Genomic DNA, 19598 nt, shown 5'->3' on the forward strand with positions numbered 1-19598 from the left:
TAAAACGGAACTAAGCAATTTTAAGTTCATTTTTGGGAGTCATTCCAGCATGAAATGTTCAGGCCAGTTCCCACCCAGCCCCTTTTTTCTACCACTTGCAGGATTATAGGTGAGGTCCAAATCCTCCTGAGTAGTATCCTTAATAAGAATTTTTCCTTGACTTTGTTCTCTCTCTCTCTCTCTCTCTCCTCTCTCTCTCTCTCTCCTCTCTCTCTTTCCCTATCTCCCTCCCTCCCTCCCGTGTGTGTGTGTGTGTGTGTGTGTGTGTGTGTGTGTGTGTGTTTAATATACAGCATGGTGTCAGACAGAGGGAACTTAAAGTTTGGTTCCCAGCATCCACGCTGTCTCTCCAGCCATAAAAAAAAATTAAAAAATAAAAAGAAAGACATCAGGAAGTATTGGAAGCTCAGGATAGAATACTTGCATTGATAGCAAGGAAAGTAATAAGCAGCAACATATTAAATCATTTTATAAAAAGCATTTTGTATGGATACCCATGTAGTTTGCCTTCATGTGTGTGTGCACCAGTTGAGCTAGTGACTGAGGACAGAAGAAGGTGTCAGATTCCCTGAAACTGAACTTACAGATGGCTTTGAGCTACCATGTGGGTGCTGGGAATTGAACCTGGGCCCTGAAAGAGAAGCCGGTGCTTTCAGTGTTGAGCGTGTGTCCAGCCCACCATTGAAGCCTTTGTATGGACTAGATGATAGCCGTCTGGACACTTACCAGTGCAGTCGAAAACAAAGCTGAAAGTCAAACACAGAAACGATGGACCAGAATGACTCTCTTGAGACTGATGGGAAGGCTACGCTGTTTCTAGAACGTGTATGCCTCTAGAACCCAAATTTGAATCCTCTGGGAGAGCAGCAAGCTTTTAATTGCTAAGCCATCTTCCTAGCCCCAAATGTTCATTTTCAGTACTCAAATATAAAGCAAGATATGTTTTACTTTCTTGTGACCATTTAAGAGAAAGTCCTAAGTCTGAAATTTGAAAGTCCGATGCCATTTATAACATGGTTATAGTATTTGTGACCTTTTTAGAAATTATTCCTAAAGCTGTGTTTCTGTTTTGCAGTGTATCATTCTTGTCATAGCGAGGAGAAGTGTCCCCCTTGTACTTTCCTAACTCAGAAGTGGTGCATGGGCAAACATGAGGTAAGTTTTCTCTCCTGAGTGTTCTTTGTTCCAGTCAGAAATGTATAATTTAGCCGGGTGGTGATAGTGCACGCCTGTAATCCCAGCACTCTGGGAGGCAGAGGCAGGCGGATTTCTGAGTTTGGGGCCAGCCTGGTCTACAGAGTGAGTTCCAGGACAGCCAGGGCTATACAGAGAAACCCTGTCTAGAAAAAACCAAAAAAAAAAAAAAAAGAAAAGAAAAAGAAAAAGAAATGTATAATTTAATTGCTTAAGCATTGTTAGTCTTAGTTCTCAAAATAAATATAGTCAAGGAAGCAGTGCTTTCTGACAGCACCTCTTTCATTTTATGTTAAAATTTGCATACAGTAAAAGTTACCAGTACCTGACAAGATGACTCAGCAGGTAAAGACCCTTACCTTATAAACCTGACAACCTGCATTTAATCTCCAGAGTTGACCTCTGACCTTCACGTAGATGCTGTAGTACACTTGCATGCATGTACACACACAGTAATAATAAAGTAAAATAAATTTTTGCAATTTATTTTATGTGTATGAGTGTTTTACCTGCATGTATATCTGTGTGCCAGTGGAGACCAGAAGAAGGCATCAGATTCCCTGGAGCTGGAGTCACAGATGGGGTTCTGAGCTGCCATGTGACTGCTGGGAGTTTAAACCTGGGTCCTCTAGAAGAATAGCGGGTGTTCTTCTGAACTGCTGAGCCATCTCTAACCCTGTAGCATCTTAAAATCTGATTACAACCAAGAAATGCAGCTGAGTTGGCCATGAGAGTTCATGCTGGGAACTGACTTGGGTCTTCTGGAAGAGCAGTGTGTGCGCTCAGCTCCCAGCACAAACTTTTTTACAGGCATATTTGGGCCAGCAAGATGGCTTAGTGGGTAAGGGCACTTTCTACCAAACCTGATGAGCTGGGTGTGCCCCCCAGAGCCCGGTTGGTAAGGGGAGAGTCAACTCCACAAGTTGTTCTCTGACCTCCTCATATGTGTACATGTGTGTGAAATTCTTACAGGGTACATTTTAAATATTGTGTAAAGGTTGGAGAGGTAGCTCGTCTGTTAGAAGCACTTGCTGCTCTTCCACAGGAAGCGTTCCCAGCATCCACATGGCGACTCAAAAACCATTTGTCATTCCAGTTCAAAGAAATCGTATGTGCTCTTCTGACCTGAGAAGGCATAAGCCATGTATATATACATGCAGGCCGAACACTTATGCAAATAATTAAATAAAGTGTTAGAGACCAGTGTATATTTAGGAGCCTGCCAGATGGTTTATGGGTAAGAGATGCTTGCCAAGCCTGCAACCTCAGCTCAGTCCCTGGATCGCAGGGTGGAATAAGAGACCTGGCCTTCTCAAACTGTCTTCTGCCCTCTGCACTCGCAGGGCGTGCGCGGGATTACACACAAGTGTTTACTTACTTATTTACTTACTTATTTATATGAGTACACTATTGCTCTCTTCAGACACACCAGAGGAGGACATCAGATCCCATTATAGATGGTTGTGAGCCACCATATGGTTGCTGGGATTTGAACTCAGGACCTCTGGAAGAGCAGTCAGTGCTCTTAACTGCTGAGCCATCTCTCCAGCCTACAAGTGCTATTTTTTAAATGCATATTTATTACAGAAAGTTGGGAAAATACCATTTTGACAAAAAAAAAAAAAGAGCCAAATCAACAAAAAATACTTTTTGCAAGGGATTAAACCAAGGGCGCACATGTTAAGTGTACTGCTTATTTTTAAGTAACACAACTGACACAGCCTATATGTGTTGTATCAGAACAGAACAGAGGAGAGTTTTAATGAGAAATTACTTAGACCAGTGTAAGAGTGGGGAAACACTGAGCAGCAGTGAGCAAAACCAAATAAGCAGCGTGCGCCTCCCTCTGCTCCCAGCTTGTGGTGAGCTGTGATCAGCCGCTGCGCTCCTCCCTGACTTCCCTGCCATATGGATCTAACCTGGCAATATAAACCAAACAAAAACTGCTTCCTACCTCTGTGACTTTTTCTTTGGGTATTCTGTCATAGCAATATATCATAAGTAACACATAAATAGATTAGAACAGAGGACAGCACTGAGGAATGAGGTTGTGGCTGTGATAAATCTGCCCATGTTTTGGAGGAGGAATGTGGAAGACTTTGGAACTGGGCTGCAAAGCAGAGCTAAATGGGCCATTCTAGTGGAAGCATGGAAGAACTGTGTATGCTTTGAGGACTGATTCTTGAGGTTCCCAAGGGAAACAAGAACTTTATCAGGAACTGGGCCTTATATTTAGTATTTTGGCTAATAGTCTGCGTGTGCTGACCAGACTATGCTGAAGAAAAGCCATGATTGGTGAGAGATCAGCACCACTGAGGCAGAACCTTCTATGCCTCCTAGAGACAGTAAGTAGGAAGGATGTCCTTGGGGTCAGCACAAAGCAGCTAACAGAGCTGCTGTCCAGGGGGCAGGCCATATCTCAAGCCTGCAGCAGAATTTGACATTGTAGGAATTACCTACCACATGATACTAGTTTTGAAGGCACAAAAAGGTCACGGAGACCAGCTGGAGCCAGACACTATATGGCAGGGTCCAAGTCCCTACAGAGAGTCGTGGAGGAGCCATTGGTGAAAGTGAAGCCGCAGTAGCAATGGAGAGAAACCCCACATTGTTGGAGATGCCAGAACCGAAGGGAGCTGCTGGTGTGGAGTGATCCAGCCGGGGAAAGAAGCTGCGAGTCCTGTGGATGTGATTGAAGAAATACGGCTACCTAAGCCCTCTGGAGCCTGGAAGATACTGTTATGATTGAGCTCCACGGTTGGACATTGAACTACAGGATTTTGGTTTTGCTTTAGCGTAGCTGTTTTTATGCCCTAGTTCTTCCCTTTTGGAATAAGAATGTTTAAGTGTGTAACTTGTTTTTTATTTTGCAGGATCTCACAATTAAGAAACTTTGGACTTTTAAAGAGACTTTGGACTTTTGAAGTGTTGGAATTTTTGAAGACTTTGGGGGGCTTTTTTGGAGTTGGACTATATTTTATATTAAGATATTACCATGAGATTTGGGGACAAGAAATGGAAAATTATTACACAAAGTGACATGTTTGTGTGCCTAGTTGACATGGGATGAATTGTGCTTGTTTAACTGTCAACTTGACAACCTAGAATCACCCAGAAAGAGAGTCTTAGTGAGGAATTGCTTAGATCAGACTTGGTCTATGGGTGTGTCTACGGGGGGGTTGTCTTGATTGTTAATTGATGTGGCAGACAGCCCACTGTGAGCCCACCATTCCCTAGGCAGACAATCCTAAACTGTGTGAACAGAAAAACCAAGCTGAGCAGCAAGCAACCAACATGCATGTATTCCTATCTCTCCCTGACTGTGGATGTCATGTGACTCGCTGCAAGTTCCTGCCTTGATTTAAATGCAATAATGAGCTGTAACCTGGACTTGTAAGCCAAAAATAAACCCTTTCCTCCTCTATGTTTCTTCTTGTCAGGCTATTTTATCACAGCAACAGAAATGGCAAGGCTCCTGTGACTTGTGTATCCCCAGCCCAGTGAAAGAAAATTGTGGCCAGGCAGTGGTGGCACATGCCTGTAATCCCAGCACTTGGGAGGCAGAGTCAGGTGGATTTCTGAGTTCGAGGCCAGCCTGGTCTACAGAGTGAGCTCCAGGACAGTCAAGGCTACACAGGGAAACCCTGTCTTGAGAAACCAAAAAAAGAAAAAAAAGAAAATTGTATAGCCAGGGATATATGGTACATGCTTCTCCTATACCAAGATGACATATTTTCTAATTTTACTTCATATCATAACTCTTAAGTCTCTATAGAGTGTGTGTGTTTGCTTGCTTTGAGGTAGGATTTTATATTGGCCTTGAACTTGCCATATAGCTAGCCAAACATCTTGAACTCCTGTTTCTCTTGCCTCTGTATCTCAGGTGCTGGGATTACAGGCATGTGCCACCATATCCAGATTGTGAATTTTACTTTCTCTGCTAGTTTATCTACCATGAAATATTCACTTATGATCTTTAGTCAGTAAATAATAATTGAATACCTAATTTATGCCAGGTAACAGAGGTGGTGTGGGGTGACAAAGAAGTTAACAGAACTGACACACCCCTGCCTTGATCATTCAGGCATGAATGTATCAATAGAAATAGACAGTTGTACACAGAGTAGTGTGAGGACTGCGGTCCTAAGGTGATAGATCCTGCCAAAGAAGGCATTCTAGGGGAAGTAAGTGTACAGGACACTAAGATCTCATAATCAGGTGTAAGGCATGGCAGGCAAGTGCCCAGCATGAGCAGAAGGTATCCCCAAGTCTAAAGCCATTGGGAGCGTGTGTACCCCCGCAGCTGGACACAAGCATGTACTTGTAATCTCAGTATGAGATTGAGCGTTTGAGACCAGCCTGGGTTACCCCATGTCAAAAGTCACATCTCTACATTTCTAGAGCTCTCAAGGGAATCTGAGTGAATATATTAAAAAAAAAAAAAACCCTGAGGCTGAGCATAGTAGTTGATACCTGTAATCCCAGCACTTGGGGAAGTGTACGCAGGAGGAGCAGGAGTTCAAAGCCAGCCTACACTAAAAAAATCCTGTCTCAAAAAAAAAAAAAGAAAAAAAAGGAATCTTTGATCCCATAGTCCCATAGTAATAAATTTCCAATGTGTTTTCCAGCCATGGGAAACCTAGAAACAGGTAATTTCTCAAGAAATAAAATGAGTTGAGAGTTCCTGTTGCCTCTTCATTTTTAATTGTGAGTGTTTGTGTGATGGGGAGAAGTGTGTGTCACAGTTTTGTGTGGTGATAACACAACAGCTCAGAGGAGTTGGTTCTCGTCTCTGATTTGGGTCCTGGGAGTTGAGTCCAGCCCCCTGGCCTTGCCAGCGTGTGCTTTACCCACTGCGCCAGTTTGCCAGTCCTTGCCTCTTCTTTATGACAGTGTTACCTGAAGTTCTGAGACCATCAGCTGAGAGATGTGATGAAATAGTTGAATATTTAATCCCAATACAGGCCTGCAGCAGTGCCAAGGGTATCCCTGTACGTTAGTTTTCCAACTCAGAGCCCTCTCAGACTGGCTGGCGATACAACTCACCCTCCTAGTTTGTTGTAGAGGTTGGAGGGAGGGAAGTTGCAATGTTAAGACAGGGTTTTTTTAGGTATATTTCGAAACTCATTCATCCTACCTCAACCAAGTCTTGAGTGCTAGGGCAGTCAAGCCAGAGAAGCAACTCTTCCAAACTGTACCACCATCATGGTTGTAGCATTTTAAAAGTATTCCCTAGTTACCTGGTCTCATCTTCCCCAGCTAAGAACGTTTGTTGGATCACACGTGGTTGCTGCCACAGCTTTATTCCTAAGTAGAGTTCCCATTTGGTTTTGTTTCCTAACCACTTGGACTTTGAAAGTCTAACTGTTGCCATGTGGTAGTGGTGCTTGCCCTCAATCCTAACAAAGAGAGGCAGGCAGATCTCTGTGTTGGAGGCCAGTCTGGTCCAGAGTGACTTCCCCGACAGTCAAAGCTACACAGAGAAACCCTTTCCCTTAAAAAAAAAAAAAAAAAAAAAAAAAAAAAAAAAAAAAAAAAGGCTGGACACAATGGCTTGCACACGCATCAAATCCTAAAATCAGGACTCCAAGGCTACCCATGATTGCATTGTTTGAGGCCAGCCGCGCTACCGGAGATACTGTTTTCAAAAATTCCCAAACAGGTAGCTGTGTGGTTCTGCAGGTAAAGGAACCTGCCACCAAGCCTGACGATGGGCTGGGTTTGGTCCCTGGGACTCGCATGATGGAAGCCAGAGAACCAACTCCTCCAAACTGTTCTTTGACCTCTGCATGGATACCATGACGCACATACTGAATTAATGCGTGTCAAAACAAAACACAGCTCTTTTCTAAAGAGTCTAAAGTCTAGGAACATAACTCAGTGGTACAGTACTTAACCTAGCACGCCTGCCTGAGACTTCCAGTTCAGTCTCAGTCCTGCAAAAAATAGACGGTAAAAGAATGCATTCTAAGAATGAAAACTCACCCAGAGCCCACACAAAGATGAGAATCTGGCTACTTCTGTCTCTCCTAGTTACGGAGCAACATCCCCTGTCACCTGGTTGATATCTCCTGCGGATTACCCTGCAGTGCCGTGCTACCCTGTGGGATGCACAAATGTCAAAGACTCTGTCACAAAGGAGAATGTCTTGTGGATGAGGCCTGCAAGCAGCCCTGTACCACACCCAGAGCTGACTGTGGCCACCCATGTATGGCACCCTGCCACCCCAGTTTACCCTGCCCTGTGACAGCTTGTAAAGCCAAGGTAAGTGTTAACTCAGCTACTTATGAGTCCAGAATTGACTTCAGCAGCCTCCATATATGCATTCTAGGGACTGCAAGTCACCAAGAGAAATCATAGTCTGTGCATGATACCGTGTAAGGTCCTGGTGCTGAAAACATAGTTGAATGGAAGAAATGTGTGGTCACCTACAATAAAACAGGACAGATAGTAGTAGCTAAGTAATGACTCAGATGGTCAGGACTGGGGTGTCATAGTGGACTAGTTAACCCTCTTGGAAGGTAAGTGGAGGGCTTAGTTTGGTCTGAGGAATCACGGAAGGCCATGCTGCAGAGGTGAAGACAGACGGATCATCTTGAGTCAGCTAGGCCTTGGATGGACCTGCGTCAATTATGTCCACTGGATTCAGTGATACTAGCTTTATTCTAGATTTGCCCTTTCAACTAGAAGAAGGGACGTTGTTTCCAGAAAGGAACCTTAGGACCAGGACACGTGCCCCCCCCTCACACACGCACACACACACACACACACACACACACGTGTTCATTGCCATGTCCTCGGTTTACATGTGTGTGGGGTTTGGATCTTCAGTCCGGAGGGAAACTGATGCAGCTGTGCTCCACTATGGCTTGGTCTGAGAAGGGCTTTAAAAGTGAAGACTGCCTGACTCTCATGCAGTTCTCATGTGGGAAGTCACGCCACGCTAACTGATGTTTCAGGTAGAGTTACAGTGTGAATGTGGAAGAAGAAAGGAGATGGTGATTTGCTCCGAAGCATCCGGGACTTATCAAAGGTTAGTGCTGCAGAGATGCTCAAAACGGGTGGCTTTGCTGGAATGGGGAGTATGTGCTGCTTCTCTAGTGCTAGAGACACTTGAGGAACTGCACGCACGGCCGTGAATGGAGCTCCAGCTCCAGCCCGAGGAGGTTGGTGGGGTTCTTGTTATTTCTGGGTTGTTTGGGGGTTTCATGACATTTCACATTTGCTTATTTATCGCCTGTGTGTGTATGTGCATGTATGTGTACATGTGTGCACATACATGTGTGCCACAGTGCATATGTGAAAGGAAAAGGACATTTGGGGGAGTTGGCTTTCTCCCTCTACAGTGTGGGTTCCTGGGATCAAAATGAGATTGTCAGGCTGGCTGCAAGCAGTTTTCCCATCCTGCCAGTCCCTTGGGAAGATTTTAAAGTAGAATCTTACATCTAGGGCTGGAGAGGTGGCACAGCAATTAAGAGCACTCTGTTCAAAGAACCTGAGTCCGGATCCCAGGCAGCTCCTGACCAGACCTCAGCTTCAAAGAGTCCGCTGCCCCCCTTCCCTAGCCTCCGTGGCCCCCTCAGACTCCCACAAACACATGGCACACACACATGCACACACAATAATTAGGCAAATAGAGAAGAGGCTATCCTAATGTGTTTGCCATGCTTTACGGTACCTTTATGAGCCAGTCTGGTCATCTGGCTCAGCAGGTAACGGCTCATACAGACCTGATAACCTGGGTTCCATCCCTGGAGGGAGGTCCCTTACAGGAGGAAAAGAGAACACTTCCACCGAGTTGTCCTCTGACTGCCACACGTGCATCATGACATATGTGCCCCACCAACACATACATGCATCATGCATACGCAGTAATACTAAAAATATTTAGGCCAGGTGGTGGTGGCGCACACCTTTAATCCCAGCACATGGGAAGCAGAGGCAGGCAGATTTCTGAGTTCGAGACCAGCCTGATCTACAGAGTGAGTTCCAGGACAGCCAGGGCTATACAGAGAAACCCTGTCTTAAAAAAAAACAAAAAAACAAAACTATATAAGTGCCTTTTCTTCCCTTTCATTTGTAAAAGAAACACTTTGCTCCCCCCTCCTTTCCCCCTCTTTCCTCTTTCTATCCAAGTACACCGTGAGACAGAACAGGACATGTCTTGAAGTTAGGTAACTACTTTAATAGTTTACCTTTTCCTTTGTTAGCACAGCTAAGGCACTGTGTCTCCTCACAAACGTGCTTTTTGACTGTTCTGGTAGATATCCTTATAGCCTCCTAAAGCCTGGACAGCCACGTGATTGTACAGAGATCTGAGTAGAGATGGACTGTTAGTGAATGTCTGGCTACACGTCTCTAACTAGATGTGCAGGCATGCCGTGGCTATAGGACCGCAGGTGTGCACCGATGTCTGACTGACCGTTAGTTGGTTTTGTTCATTATTTTTGGTTTTGGAGACAAGGTTCTACTTTGTAATTGTGGCTTGTCAAAACTCACTGTGTGGACCAGGCTGGCCTCGAAATCACTGAGGTCGACCAGCCTCCCAAGAGCTAGGATCAAAGGTGTTAGCCACCTTGTCTGTTTGAATAAAGTATTAGGCATCAGCCTAGATGTTCTGGAGATAGAAAGTCATGTTAACTCTTCGTGTGCAACTGCTTAGAATCTAACTAAGGATATATATCATAAGCTTCCATGTAGTACTAATAACACTAATAACAGATGAGCTTCCAAGGCCACACCGGCTAGCTTGTGGTTGGTGGGCTATGAGGAAGTGTCCCTGTCACTAGCACAGGGTTCCTATGGTCCTACAATGCCTCTTTTTTTTTTTTTTTAATTTCAGAATAGCTGCAATTTCTATGGCCTCTAAAATAACGGACATGCAGCTTGGAGACTCAGTGGAGATCAGCAAGTTCATTACCAAGAAGGAAGTCCAACAAGCCAGGTAATCCTGAAAGTGTACGATGCTGCCTTCCAGTTAAGTAGTTTCTACAGGAATTCATATATCTCAGCCCTCCAAGGTAGAGTCTCACCCAAAATGGGTATTCAATAGATGTAGATATTGAGATCGTATGTCCCACAGTCACTGTGAGTCCTGCTTAGAACTCACCAAAGACCCAAGTAGGTTTTCCAGGCCTTGCTTCTGTCCATGACAGAGAAAGTGACAGAGATCTGAACGCGTGTGGCTCAGCCCACAGAACCGAGATCTAGAGTAGACTGAGGTGGGGGACAGTCTGAAGCCACTAAAGACTGCTAGACCCCCTATAACTGGGAGGCCCCCCATCTCCCTTGAGAAGAACCCATTTAGACATCTTAGGGAAGACAGACTCTGCTGACAGGTTGTGCTAGTCAAGCCTGAGAGACGGATGGCCTCATAACTGCGGCCGGGCCTTCAGCTGCCGTGCTCTCATGTCTGCCTGAGGTGGACTGACTAGACAGGAGCCGTGGAGCCTGTGCCCTGACCGCTGTTTCATTTGTCCATCAAGGTTGCAGTGTGATGAGGGGTGTGCAGCCCTGGAAAGGAAAAGGTAAGTGGCTTCAGGAGCTCGTGTAAGTAACGGGGGAGGGGGCAGCCCCTTCATGTAAGCAATGGGGGGGCAGCCCCTTCTCGTGTAAGTAATGGAGGGCAGCCCCTCCTCGTGTAAGTAACGGGGGATTACCCCGCCACCTGCTCTGGCTCTAACCACTGCCAGCCGAGGGATGTGCTCATGAGAGCTGACTGACTGAGGTGAGCCCCTCAGGGAGCTTCAGCATGTGCAGGAACAGCAGTGTGCTTTTGGCATAGTGTCAGCCTCACGTGGCACACACGCTTGGCTGTGGCCTGGCCAGCTTCCCAATCCAGCAGAGGTAAGAAAGAGGCTGTAAAACATGTTGACTGGGTGATGTTATAGTAAGTAATGTAACATAAGGACCTAGGAAGACAGCTCAGTCTATAAGATAGTTGCACAAAAGCGTAAAGTCAGGGCCCTAGCAGTCACAGAAAACTTGGGCATGATGCCTGGATGGCGCGAGGTGGAGACAGAAGGAAGCCAGTAGCCAAATCAGCCGGCAAGAGCCACGTTCACAAGGACACCTTGTCTCAAAAAATAAAGTGGATCCCAATGCTCTGGAGGCAGAGGTGGCGGATCTCTGTGTTTGAGGCCAGTGTGATCTAGATAGTGAATTCCAGGGCAGCAAGGACTATGTAGAAAGACGTCTCAAAAGTAGAACTTCTAGTCTGCACATACACAGTGCAAGCCAAGCGTGGTGGGACACACCTATAAGCCTGGGAGACGGAGACTAGGGGATTCTTATGCATCTGAGGCCAGAGTGGGTTACAAGGGTATGCCTGAGGCCAGTCTGAGTAACTTACTGAAAGACTGGAGCTGTAGCCAAGTGGTACCTCACCCCACAAAGAGCTTTTGTTCTTGTTCCTCTCCCACCCTAGTCCCCCACCCCATTTCTTTATCATTTTTGCAGTGCTTAGCATCAAACCCAGGGCCTCGCTTGCACCAGGCAAACACTAAGGCAGACTGATCTTCCAGAATGTAGGATCTACTTCATTTACTGAGACAAGGCCTCTCCTTACTGCCTATTTGGCTGCCCGCTGACTAGAAGGTCCCACGCCTTCTGTCCACATCCCCAGATCTTGCTTGTTGCTTGGCTACCTGGTGGTTTTTGTTTGACAGGGTCTCACTCTTGTCGCTCATCCTGACCTTGTACTCCCTAGGTAGATAGGCTTTGCCCCCTGAGAGCTAGATGTTGGCATCGTAGTATATACCACCATGCGTAGGTTCCACTTTGACCTAGTAATGTATGTTTCTGTTAGATATGAACTTAGTAGTAACATTGCTAGCTTAGTAATATATTCATATGTTCAGTTTTTGTACAATCTACCAAACTGTATTTCACTTCCTCTAACAGGGTAAAAATTTCTGCTGCTACACATTTTTGTTAGAACTCTTTCCTTTTAGTCAATGCTTGTGACTATATGAGAGGCTGTATAGTCTAGTTTTAACTCAGTAATTCTTTTCCTCCTCTTCCTCCTCCTATCTTGCAGCATTACAGAAATGTTCCTCTGTGCTCTTTTTTTTTAATTTACTTATTTTACATGTATGAATGTTTTGCCTGAATGTATATATGCCTACCATGTACATGCCTGGTGCCTTCAGATATCAGAACAGGGCATAAGGTCCCTTGGAACTGGAGTAGTGGATGGTTGTGAACCACCATGTGGGTCATGAGAACAAAATCTGCGTCATCTGCAAGAGCAATAAGTGACTTAACCATCTCTCCATCATCCAGCCCCCTTATTTTTTAAAAATTTATTTGTGTCTGTGTGAATGTATGTCACATATGTGCAGGTACCTAAGGATCTGGAGTAAAAAACTCAGATCCCCTGGAAAAGCAGAGACCTCTGTTGACTTGAACATCTCTCTAGCTCCAGTACTCTATTCTCTTTCTTTTCTTTTCAAAGATTTATTATTATATATGAGTACACTGTAGCTGTCTTCAGACACTCCAGAAGAGGGCGTCAGATCTCATTACAGATGGTTGTGAGCCACCATGTGGTTGCTGGGATTTGAACTCGGGACCTCTGGAAAAGCAGTCAGTGCTCTTAACTGCTGAGCCATCTCCCCAGCCATACTCCTTATTCTTAAGCATCTAAGAAAGCCTCTCAAGACCAGCCTACCCTTCTCTGAATAATCAATAGCTCTCCTATGCTACTTATTTAGACCCATCTATTTTGTGTATTTTCTGTGAAAACAATACATTTGCCCTAGATTGCTTTTTTTCTTTTTTTTTAAATATATATATATATAGGTGTTTTGCCTGTACATATTCCATGCACTACTTGCATGTCTTGTGCCCATGCATACCAGAAGAGGGTGTCAGGTCTTCTGGACTGGAATAATAGATGGTTATGAGCTGCGATGTGGGTGCTGAGAATTGTGCCTGAATCCTGGAAGAACAGCGGTGCTTCAGCTGCTGTCTGTCCCTCCAGCCCCAGTTTCACATTGTGAAGTAAAGAAAGATCTCACGCCATCCACGCTGAAGACACTCTCCACACAGTCGTCACCTAGGCCTCTCAGTTGTCACCTCAGCTGGCGGCACTATCCAAGGGCTTGTGTTCAAGTAACCCTGCAATAGCTCCCGAGTAGCAACGCTTTCTGATTGTGGAGTGCTTGATTGGGGTATTTCTTTTTATTGTTTGCTTGCTTACCTAGAGGTATCTGTGATTTTTGCTGATTGGTTAGTTTTTGAGATATGATAATCCTAGCATCTGAGAGACAGAGGCCAGAGGATGTCTGATGTTCAGGGGAATCCTGCCATACAGTGTTTCGCTGTTTCAAAACAAAACAGAGAAGCCAAAAGGCCAGGCATGGCTGCACATCCCTGTAGTCCCAGTACTTGGAAGGCGGAGCCAGGACAGACATAAGGAGTCTAGCCGGGCAAGTGGTAGTGCAGGCCTGTAATCCCAGCACACTGGGAGGCAGAGGCAGGCAGAGTTCTGAGTTCGAGGATATACAGAGAAACCCTGTCTCAGAAAAAAAAAAAAAAAACCAAATCCAAAAAAAAAAAAGGAGTTCAAGACCTTTCTTGGCTCTTGCTGAGTTTGAGGGCAGCCTGGAGTATGTGAGACCCTGTCTCAAAAAACAAAGTGTATGTCAGGGGTGACCTCTGTAGTAAAAGGGGGTGAAAGTTCTTAACTTATGTGAAAACATATGCTGAGATTACTACAGTCTAGCCAAGCTAACGACCGTCTCTTACTACACAAGACTTGTAAATTAAAGCTTATCGTTTATCTTAGATTTGTAGGCATGGAAAACAACAAAACAGTATGGGGCCAAGGGCGGAGCTCAGCTCAGAGAGTGATTGATTGCCTAGCATACAAGCAGCCCTGGGTTTGATCCTAGGACCACATGAACCTGGTGTAGTGTAATCTCACTCAGAGGTAGGAGGGTCACAGTCACCTTAGCTATATAGCCATTTTATGTTGTGTGAGACCATAGCTGGGGCTGCAGAGATGGCTCAGCAGTTGGGAGCACTGACTGCTCTTCCAGATGGTGGCTCACAACCATCTGTAATGGGATCTGATGCCCTCTTCTGGACTGCAGGTGTATGTGCAGCAGAGCACGCAAACATTGAATGCCTTTTGTTTTTGTTTTTTTGTTTTTGTTTTTTTAAGCAGATAGCTAAGCTGTTAAAGAGCTGTCCATGCAGACCTGAGGCCAGAGTTTGCTTCCCAGCACCCATGTAAAAAGCCAGGCGTGGGGCATGTGCTCGCTCTCTCGGGCCAAGGAAGCGGCATGGGACCTTTGGTGCTCAGTGTTCAACTCAGCAAGCCCCAGGCCCAGTGAGAGCGCCTGTCTCAAAAACCAACGTGGACAGCATGGAGGACAGCACCCACGTGTACACACACACACACACACACACACACACGTCCACCCACCTACCCCAGAAAGCCAGAACGTTCGGGATTCAGGAATCACTAGGGAGTCTTGAGACAGATCCCCGTGAGTCGGGAGAACCACTGTATGTCTCCCCTCCTCTTCCCCTCTTATTCATTTCTTTCTCCACCGCTCTCAGGAGATTGGCAGAGGCCTTCGACATCACTGACGACTCTGATCCTTTCAATGTGCGTTCTTCAGCATCGAAATTCAGTGACAGCTTGAAAGAGGATGCCAGGTGTGTAACTGCTTATCCACCTTCCTGGCCGTGCCTTGTGAGCATGTCTCATTAGCATTATACAATATGGTAATGTATAATCAGTTATGTCTTTCCTTCCATTATTAAGCCAGATAAAGTAGACTTACGTTGTAAGAAATGACATGTTGTTTCGCTGTTCATGCAGAACTCCGCAGTGGTTGAGGAGTGGTCCTCACAGTAGGAGTCTAGGCCCACCAAGGGCTGTTAGGTTGTGCTGAAGACGGATTGCTGAGCCACCTCTCACCCATCCCACAGTCACAAGGTCCTTATCTAGGGCAGTGATAGCTCCTGCTCTGGCAGCTCCTCTCTGCAGTTTGCCTGCCAGTATTATCCTCTCTGTACTGTGTGGGCAGAAGGGGCGTGGAAGAGGTTCCCAGAAGAGCAAGGACAGGCGGAGTTAACTGCTACCTTCTCATTTCAGGAAAGACTTGAAGTTTGTCAGTGACATCGAGAAGGAGATGGAAACTCTCGTGGAGGCTGTGAATAAGGTTGGAGTAAACATATCCAACTGGGCATTTCTCTGAGACCAGCTGGATTTAGGGAAAATATTAATAAATACATTTCAGAAACACTATTGGCCTAGAGGGTTATAGGAGAAGATTGCACATTTCTTTTGTTTTGTTTTTGTTTTTCGAGACAGGGTTTCTCTGTGTAGCCCTGGCTGTCCTGGAACTCACTCTGTAGACCAGGCTGGCCTCGAACTCAGAAATGCACCTGCCTCTGCCTCCCAAGGGCTGGGATTACAGGCGTGCTCCACCGCCCGTCTGTGTATTTTCTTTTTTGTTTTTTTGTTTTGTTTTGTTTTGTTTTGTTTTGTTTTGTTTTTTGAGACAGGGTTTCTCTGTGTAGCCCTGGCTGTCCTGGAACTCACTCTGTAGACCAGGCTGGCCTCAAACTCAGAAATCCACCTGCCTCTGCCTCCCAAGTGCTGGGATTACAGGCGTGTGCCGCCACCGCCCGGCTGAACATTGTCAATATCAAGCCATTATTGAGTTCATGGAAACTTGGATTGCTTCCATCTTAATATAAAAGATGTCTACAATTAAATTGAGTATATATTAATAATAACCCTCAATTGAACTTGGTGTCACACACCTTTAATCCCAGCACCCAGGAGGCAGAGGTAGGCAGATCATTGTGAATTTAAGGAATTGTCTCTTGTGGGAAGGGTAGAGGAGTCAACAGTAATAACTGAATGATTTCAAGTTAGAAAACATGCAAGGCCCTCAGATGACTGAAATGTCGCCTGTGAGATAGCACACTCTTATTTTCTCAGAGTTGGGGCAGAATTCCTTGTGGGGAGACTAAAGATGAAGAGCAGGGGACAGACTGCGGAGAATGAGCCCCAGTCTGCCAGGATCTCAGGGTGAGCCCTACGAGGAGAGGTGATGTAGTGACCTGGGTGTAGTGACGAGGGCCCTGCATCCCACTACTTAGAGACAGATGGGTAGAGCTCTGAATTGGAGGCCAGCCTGACCTACATAGCAAGTTCCAAGATAACCTGGGATACACAGTAAGATCCTCTCTCAAAATAATAATAATAATAATAATAATAATAATAATAATAATATGGCTCCTTGTCTGGTCCTGGGTTGAGGTCCAGGTGGCTCTGTGTAGGACACCTGACATCTGAGTCTGTGTGCCTGATCTGCACACTCAAAGGCCTGGTTACAACAGACTCCTACAGGGATCCAGAGCTTCTTGTTTTTAAGTCTTCTGTGTATTTGTTTCTTGGAGTTGTCACTCCTCAGTCACGGGCTCCCTCAGCTCCACCCTGTTCTCCTGTTTGTAACCCTGCCCATCTGCCTGTGCATTATAAGTTACAGAGTGTGTCAGATCCCAGGCTCACACTCTGATTCAGTCACAGGCTCACAAGATGACTCTGCAAGTCTGACAAGTTTCTCCCAGAAACCCACAGCAAAAGGATAGAACCAACTCTCAAAACCATCCTCTGTCCTGCACAGTAATGATGACAAAGATCGGAACAATGTCTTAAATAGCTCTGGTCTTGTGGTGGTAAGGATAAGTCATGAGCATTTCCTGTTTCCAGGACCTGGAAATAATCGATCTTCCCTCCTTCCAACCAGGGGAAGAGTAATAGGAAAAGCTACAGCTTCCCTCCCATGAACAGAGACCACCGCCGAGTCATCCATGACCTGGCCCAAGTGTACGGCCTAGAGAGCGTGAGCTACGACAGCGAGCCAAAGCGCAACGTCGTGGTCACTGCCATCAGGTGGGTTGACCGTGCTGTCACAGGGAGCTAGCTCTTCAGCAGGACAGGCAAGACACTGGGCGTCACTGCCTGCTTTTATTATTTCCTCTTCCTCCCGGAGGGATGGAAGGAGATACGTTTCTCTGGAATCGTCTTTGTACCATCACCTGAAGATCCGAGCCAGAGAGCCAAGTGCGTGCCTCACTGCCCTAGTGCCCAGGTCTCACACCTGCCCTGATCCATCGCAGACGCTGGAGGTGGCCTCTGCAGGCGGAGGAGTTGGAGCGGAATGCCTGCTCCTCCCTTCTGTGCTCCTACCCCTGTCTCCTGCCTCGCCCGCTGACCTCCCTGGCTCGAATCTTGGCATGGTGGGAACAGAAAAAATGCTGGACTCTGACTCTGTGTTGTCATCAGAGAAAATGGAGGTGGTGGCGTGAGACAGGAAGGGATGGGAAGGACCTAGAATCTCCATCTGAACCTGAGGGTGTGGGGAGAACGTCTCAGTGAAAAATAGTGACGTGTGTAGCGATAGAGGGAGTGGGCTTGCAGTGCTGCAGGTCGGGTGGGTGGGATGGACGGGCCAGTGCGGTTGGCCAGGCTCTAGACAGGCAGCGGTGGCAGGGTTTCTGGCTCTGCTGTTTCTGCTGCTCTGATTCTCTCTTCTTAGCACTCTGCTTCCCTCCTCACAGAGGGAAGTCCATTTGCCCTCCTACCACGCTGACCAGTGTAATTGAAAGGGAGACACAGACGCGGCCTCCACCACCAATTCCTCACCACAGACACCAGGCAGACAAGTAAGGATTCTTAGCTGCTTTCTGGTAGAGCTCATGCCGGCAGGGGAGCTGGGTAAACTGCTGGGGTACAGCTGCCATTGCAGGCCTCCTGGGGCTGGTCTTTAAGGTCTGCTGTCCAGGACACATGGACTGGGGCATCAGACACGGTTGGAGATCCTTAACTCCTGAAGACCCAGGGTCACCGCCCCCGGGAAGAAAGGGCTGATCGCTCTTTGCTTTCGTTGCAGGCCTCCTGGGAGCAGTCATTTACAGAAGATAATGAAAGAGCCAGTGATTGACTACTTTGATGTCCAGGACTGAGAAGATAGATATATTTAGATAAAAGAATGATTCTGTGTAGTGGAGACTCATTTGCCAGCAGATAAATCATGCCCCTTCCTGCTGCCTGGCGGATCCCCAGCACACACGCTGTCTTGTACTGAAACAGCCAAAGCATGAGTGTGTCAGAACCCCCGTGTCTGCTCCTGTCCACAGACCTCTGGCTGTGTGGCCACTGGATTTTTAGTCAGTGTGTTTGAAGAGGCTCCTCACACCATCACTGTGATCACTAAGAGATTGAGGAGTATCAGATTTTATTTGGATAAACCAGATTTTTTCCCCAAACTGGCTTTGTGGCACCTAGCCATCGTCTCGCTGTCCCATTTGTTCTGGTGGGCCTCACCTTCCTCATGAGGCAGATATGTGAAGCCCTGACCATTAGTAAACCATGTCTAGAATCATGTCTTAGACCTAGCCATCTTCCCCGAGAGCTACCGGGCGTCTCTGGGCTGGTCGGCTGCTTTATAGAATTCCATTTTTCCCAATCCCTGGCATTCTTTGAGCATGTCACCAGGCCTGCCCAGGGACAGTTTAACCGTCTCTCATAATGATGAGAGCTTAGGACAGGCCCTTCCACCACATTCACAACGGTGGGGCTGTGAGCATGTCCACTGCAGCCCTGAGTCCTCACATGGATGGAGGTACTGGTTGCTTTTCTCTAGGCTATCAGCAGCCACGCTGACTCCCCTGCACCTGAGCTCTGAACCACTGTTCGAATATTCGAGTATGTGGACGGGGCAGGCCTTATGCCAAGCACCCTACTGTAGGCCTCCTTCAGTCTCCGTTAAAGCAGGCGTGCCCATCTGTGTCGTCGGCCCCTCTTCTTCACAGCCTGGACTTCTCTTCGTTGTCTTTTGGTTTTGGTTTTTTTCAAGACAGAATTTCTCTCTGTGTAGCTGTGGCTGTCCTGGAACTCTCTCCTGTAGGCCAGGCTAGCCTCAAACTCACAGAGATCCGCCTGCCTCTGCCTCCTGAGTGCTAGGATTAAAGGCATGTCCCACTACTGCCTGGCTTCTTTTTGCTTTAAAATAAACTTTGAGCCTCCAAAACTTGAAATCATTAAACAAGGCACTTAATTTTTACTTTTTTATTTTGTTTATTGAGATAGGATCTCGTTAAGCTGCTTACACCTGTTCAGATCTCAAACCCTCGCCTGCCTTCCTCAGCCTGCTGAGTGCTGGCATTACAGCTCTACCACCAAACCCAGCTGGGAGACACTGAACAGCTGGTACAGGAAAAAACCAGGCTGCTCTTTAGTCCTGACCACAATCTCCATGGAAACCATGGCAGCAGGGATGGGTGACTGGAGATAAGGGATGGGAACAGCAGAGCCTCTCTTTCGACCTGTTTAATACAGGATCTGCGGCCTTTCACAGAACAGGAAGTCTGCA

General features: G+C 46.5%; 1 protein-coding gene across 2 annotated transcripts in view; it reads left to right on the forward strand.

Annotated features, from left to right (window-relative positions):
• The window catches only part of Nfx1 (nuclear transcription factor, X-box binding 1), a 54788-nt gene extending 35499 nt beyond the window's left edge, over positions 1-19289 (forward strand). The window contains exons 15-24 of one of the 2 annotated variants that reach the window (XM_052176259.1): positions 1076-1155; positions 7228-7458; positions 8154-8227; positions 10037-10138; positions 10680-10721; positions 14764-14862; positions 15305-15371; positions 16971-17116; positions 17785-17889; positions 18117-19289. In XM_052176259.1, the coding sequence (XP_052032219.1) occupies positions 1076-1155; positions 7228-7458; positions 8154-8227; positions 10037-10138; positions 10680-10721; positions 14764-14862; positions 15305-15371; positions 16971-17116; positions 17785-17889; positions 18117-18189 (1019 nt within the window). In that variant the 3' untranslated portion in view covers positions 18190-19289. Of the gene's footprint in view, positions 1-1075; positions 1156-4067; positions 4619-7227; positions 7459-8153; positions 8228-10036; positions 10139-10679; positions 10722-14763; positions 14863-15304; positions 15372-16970; positions 17117-17784; positions 17890-18116 lie in introns of those variants that run through there. The other variant, XM_052176260.1, reaches the window with a different exon arrangement.
• Positions 19290-19598: the final 309 nt, after the last annotated feature.

This window comes from Apodemus sylvaticus, chromosome 3 (assembly GCF_947179515.1).
Source record: "Apodemus sylvaticus chromosome 3, mApoSyl1.1, whole genome shotgun sequence".
Classification (NCBI taxonomy): domain Eukaryota; kingdom Metazoa; phylum Chordata; class Mammalia; order Rodentia; family Muridae; genus Apodemus; species Apodemus sylvaticus.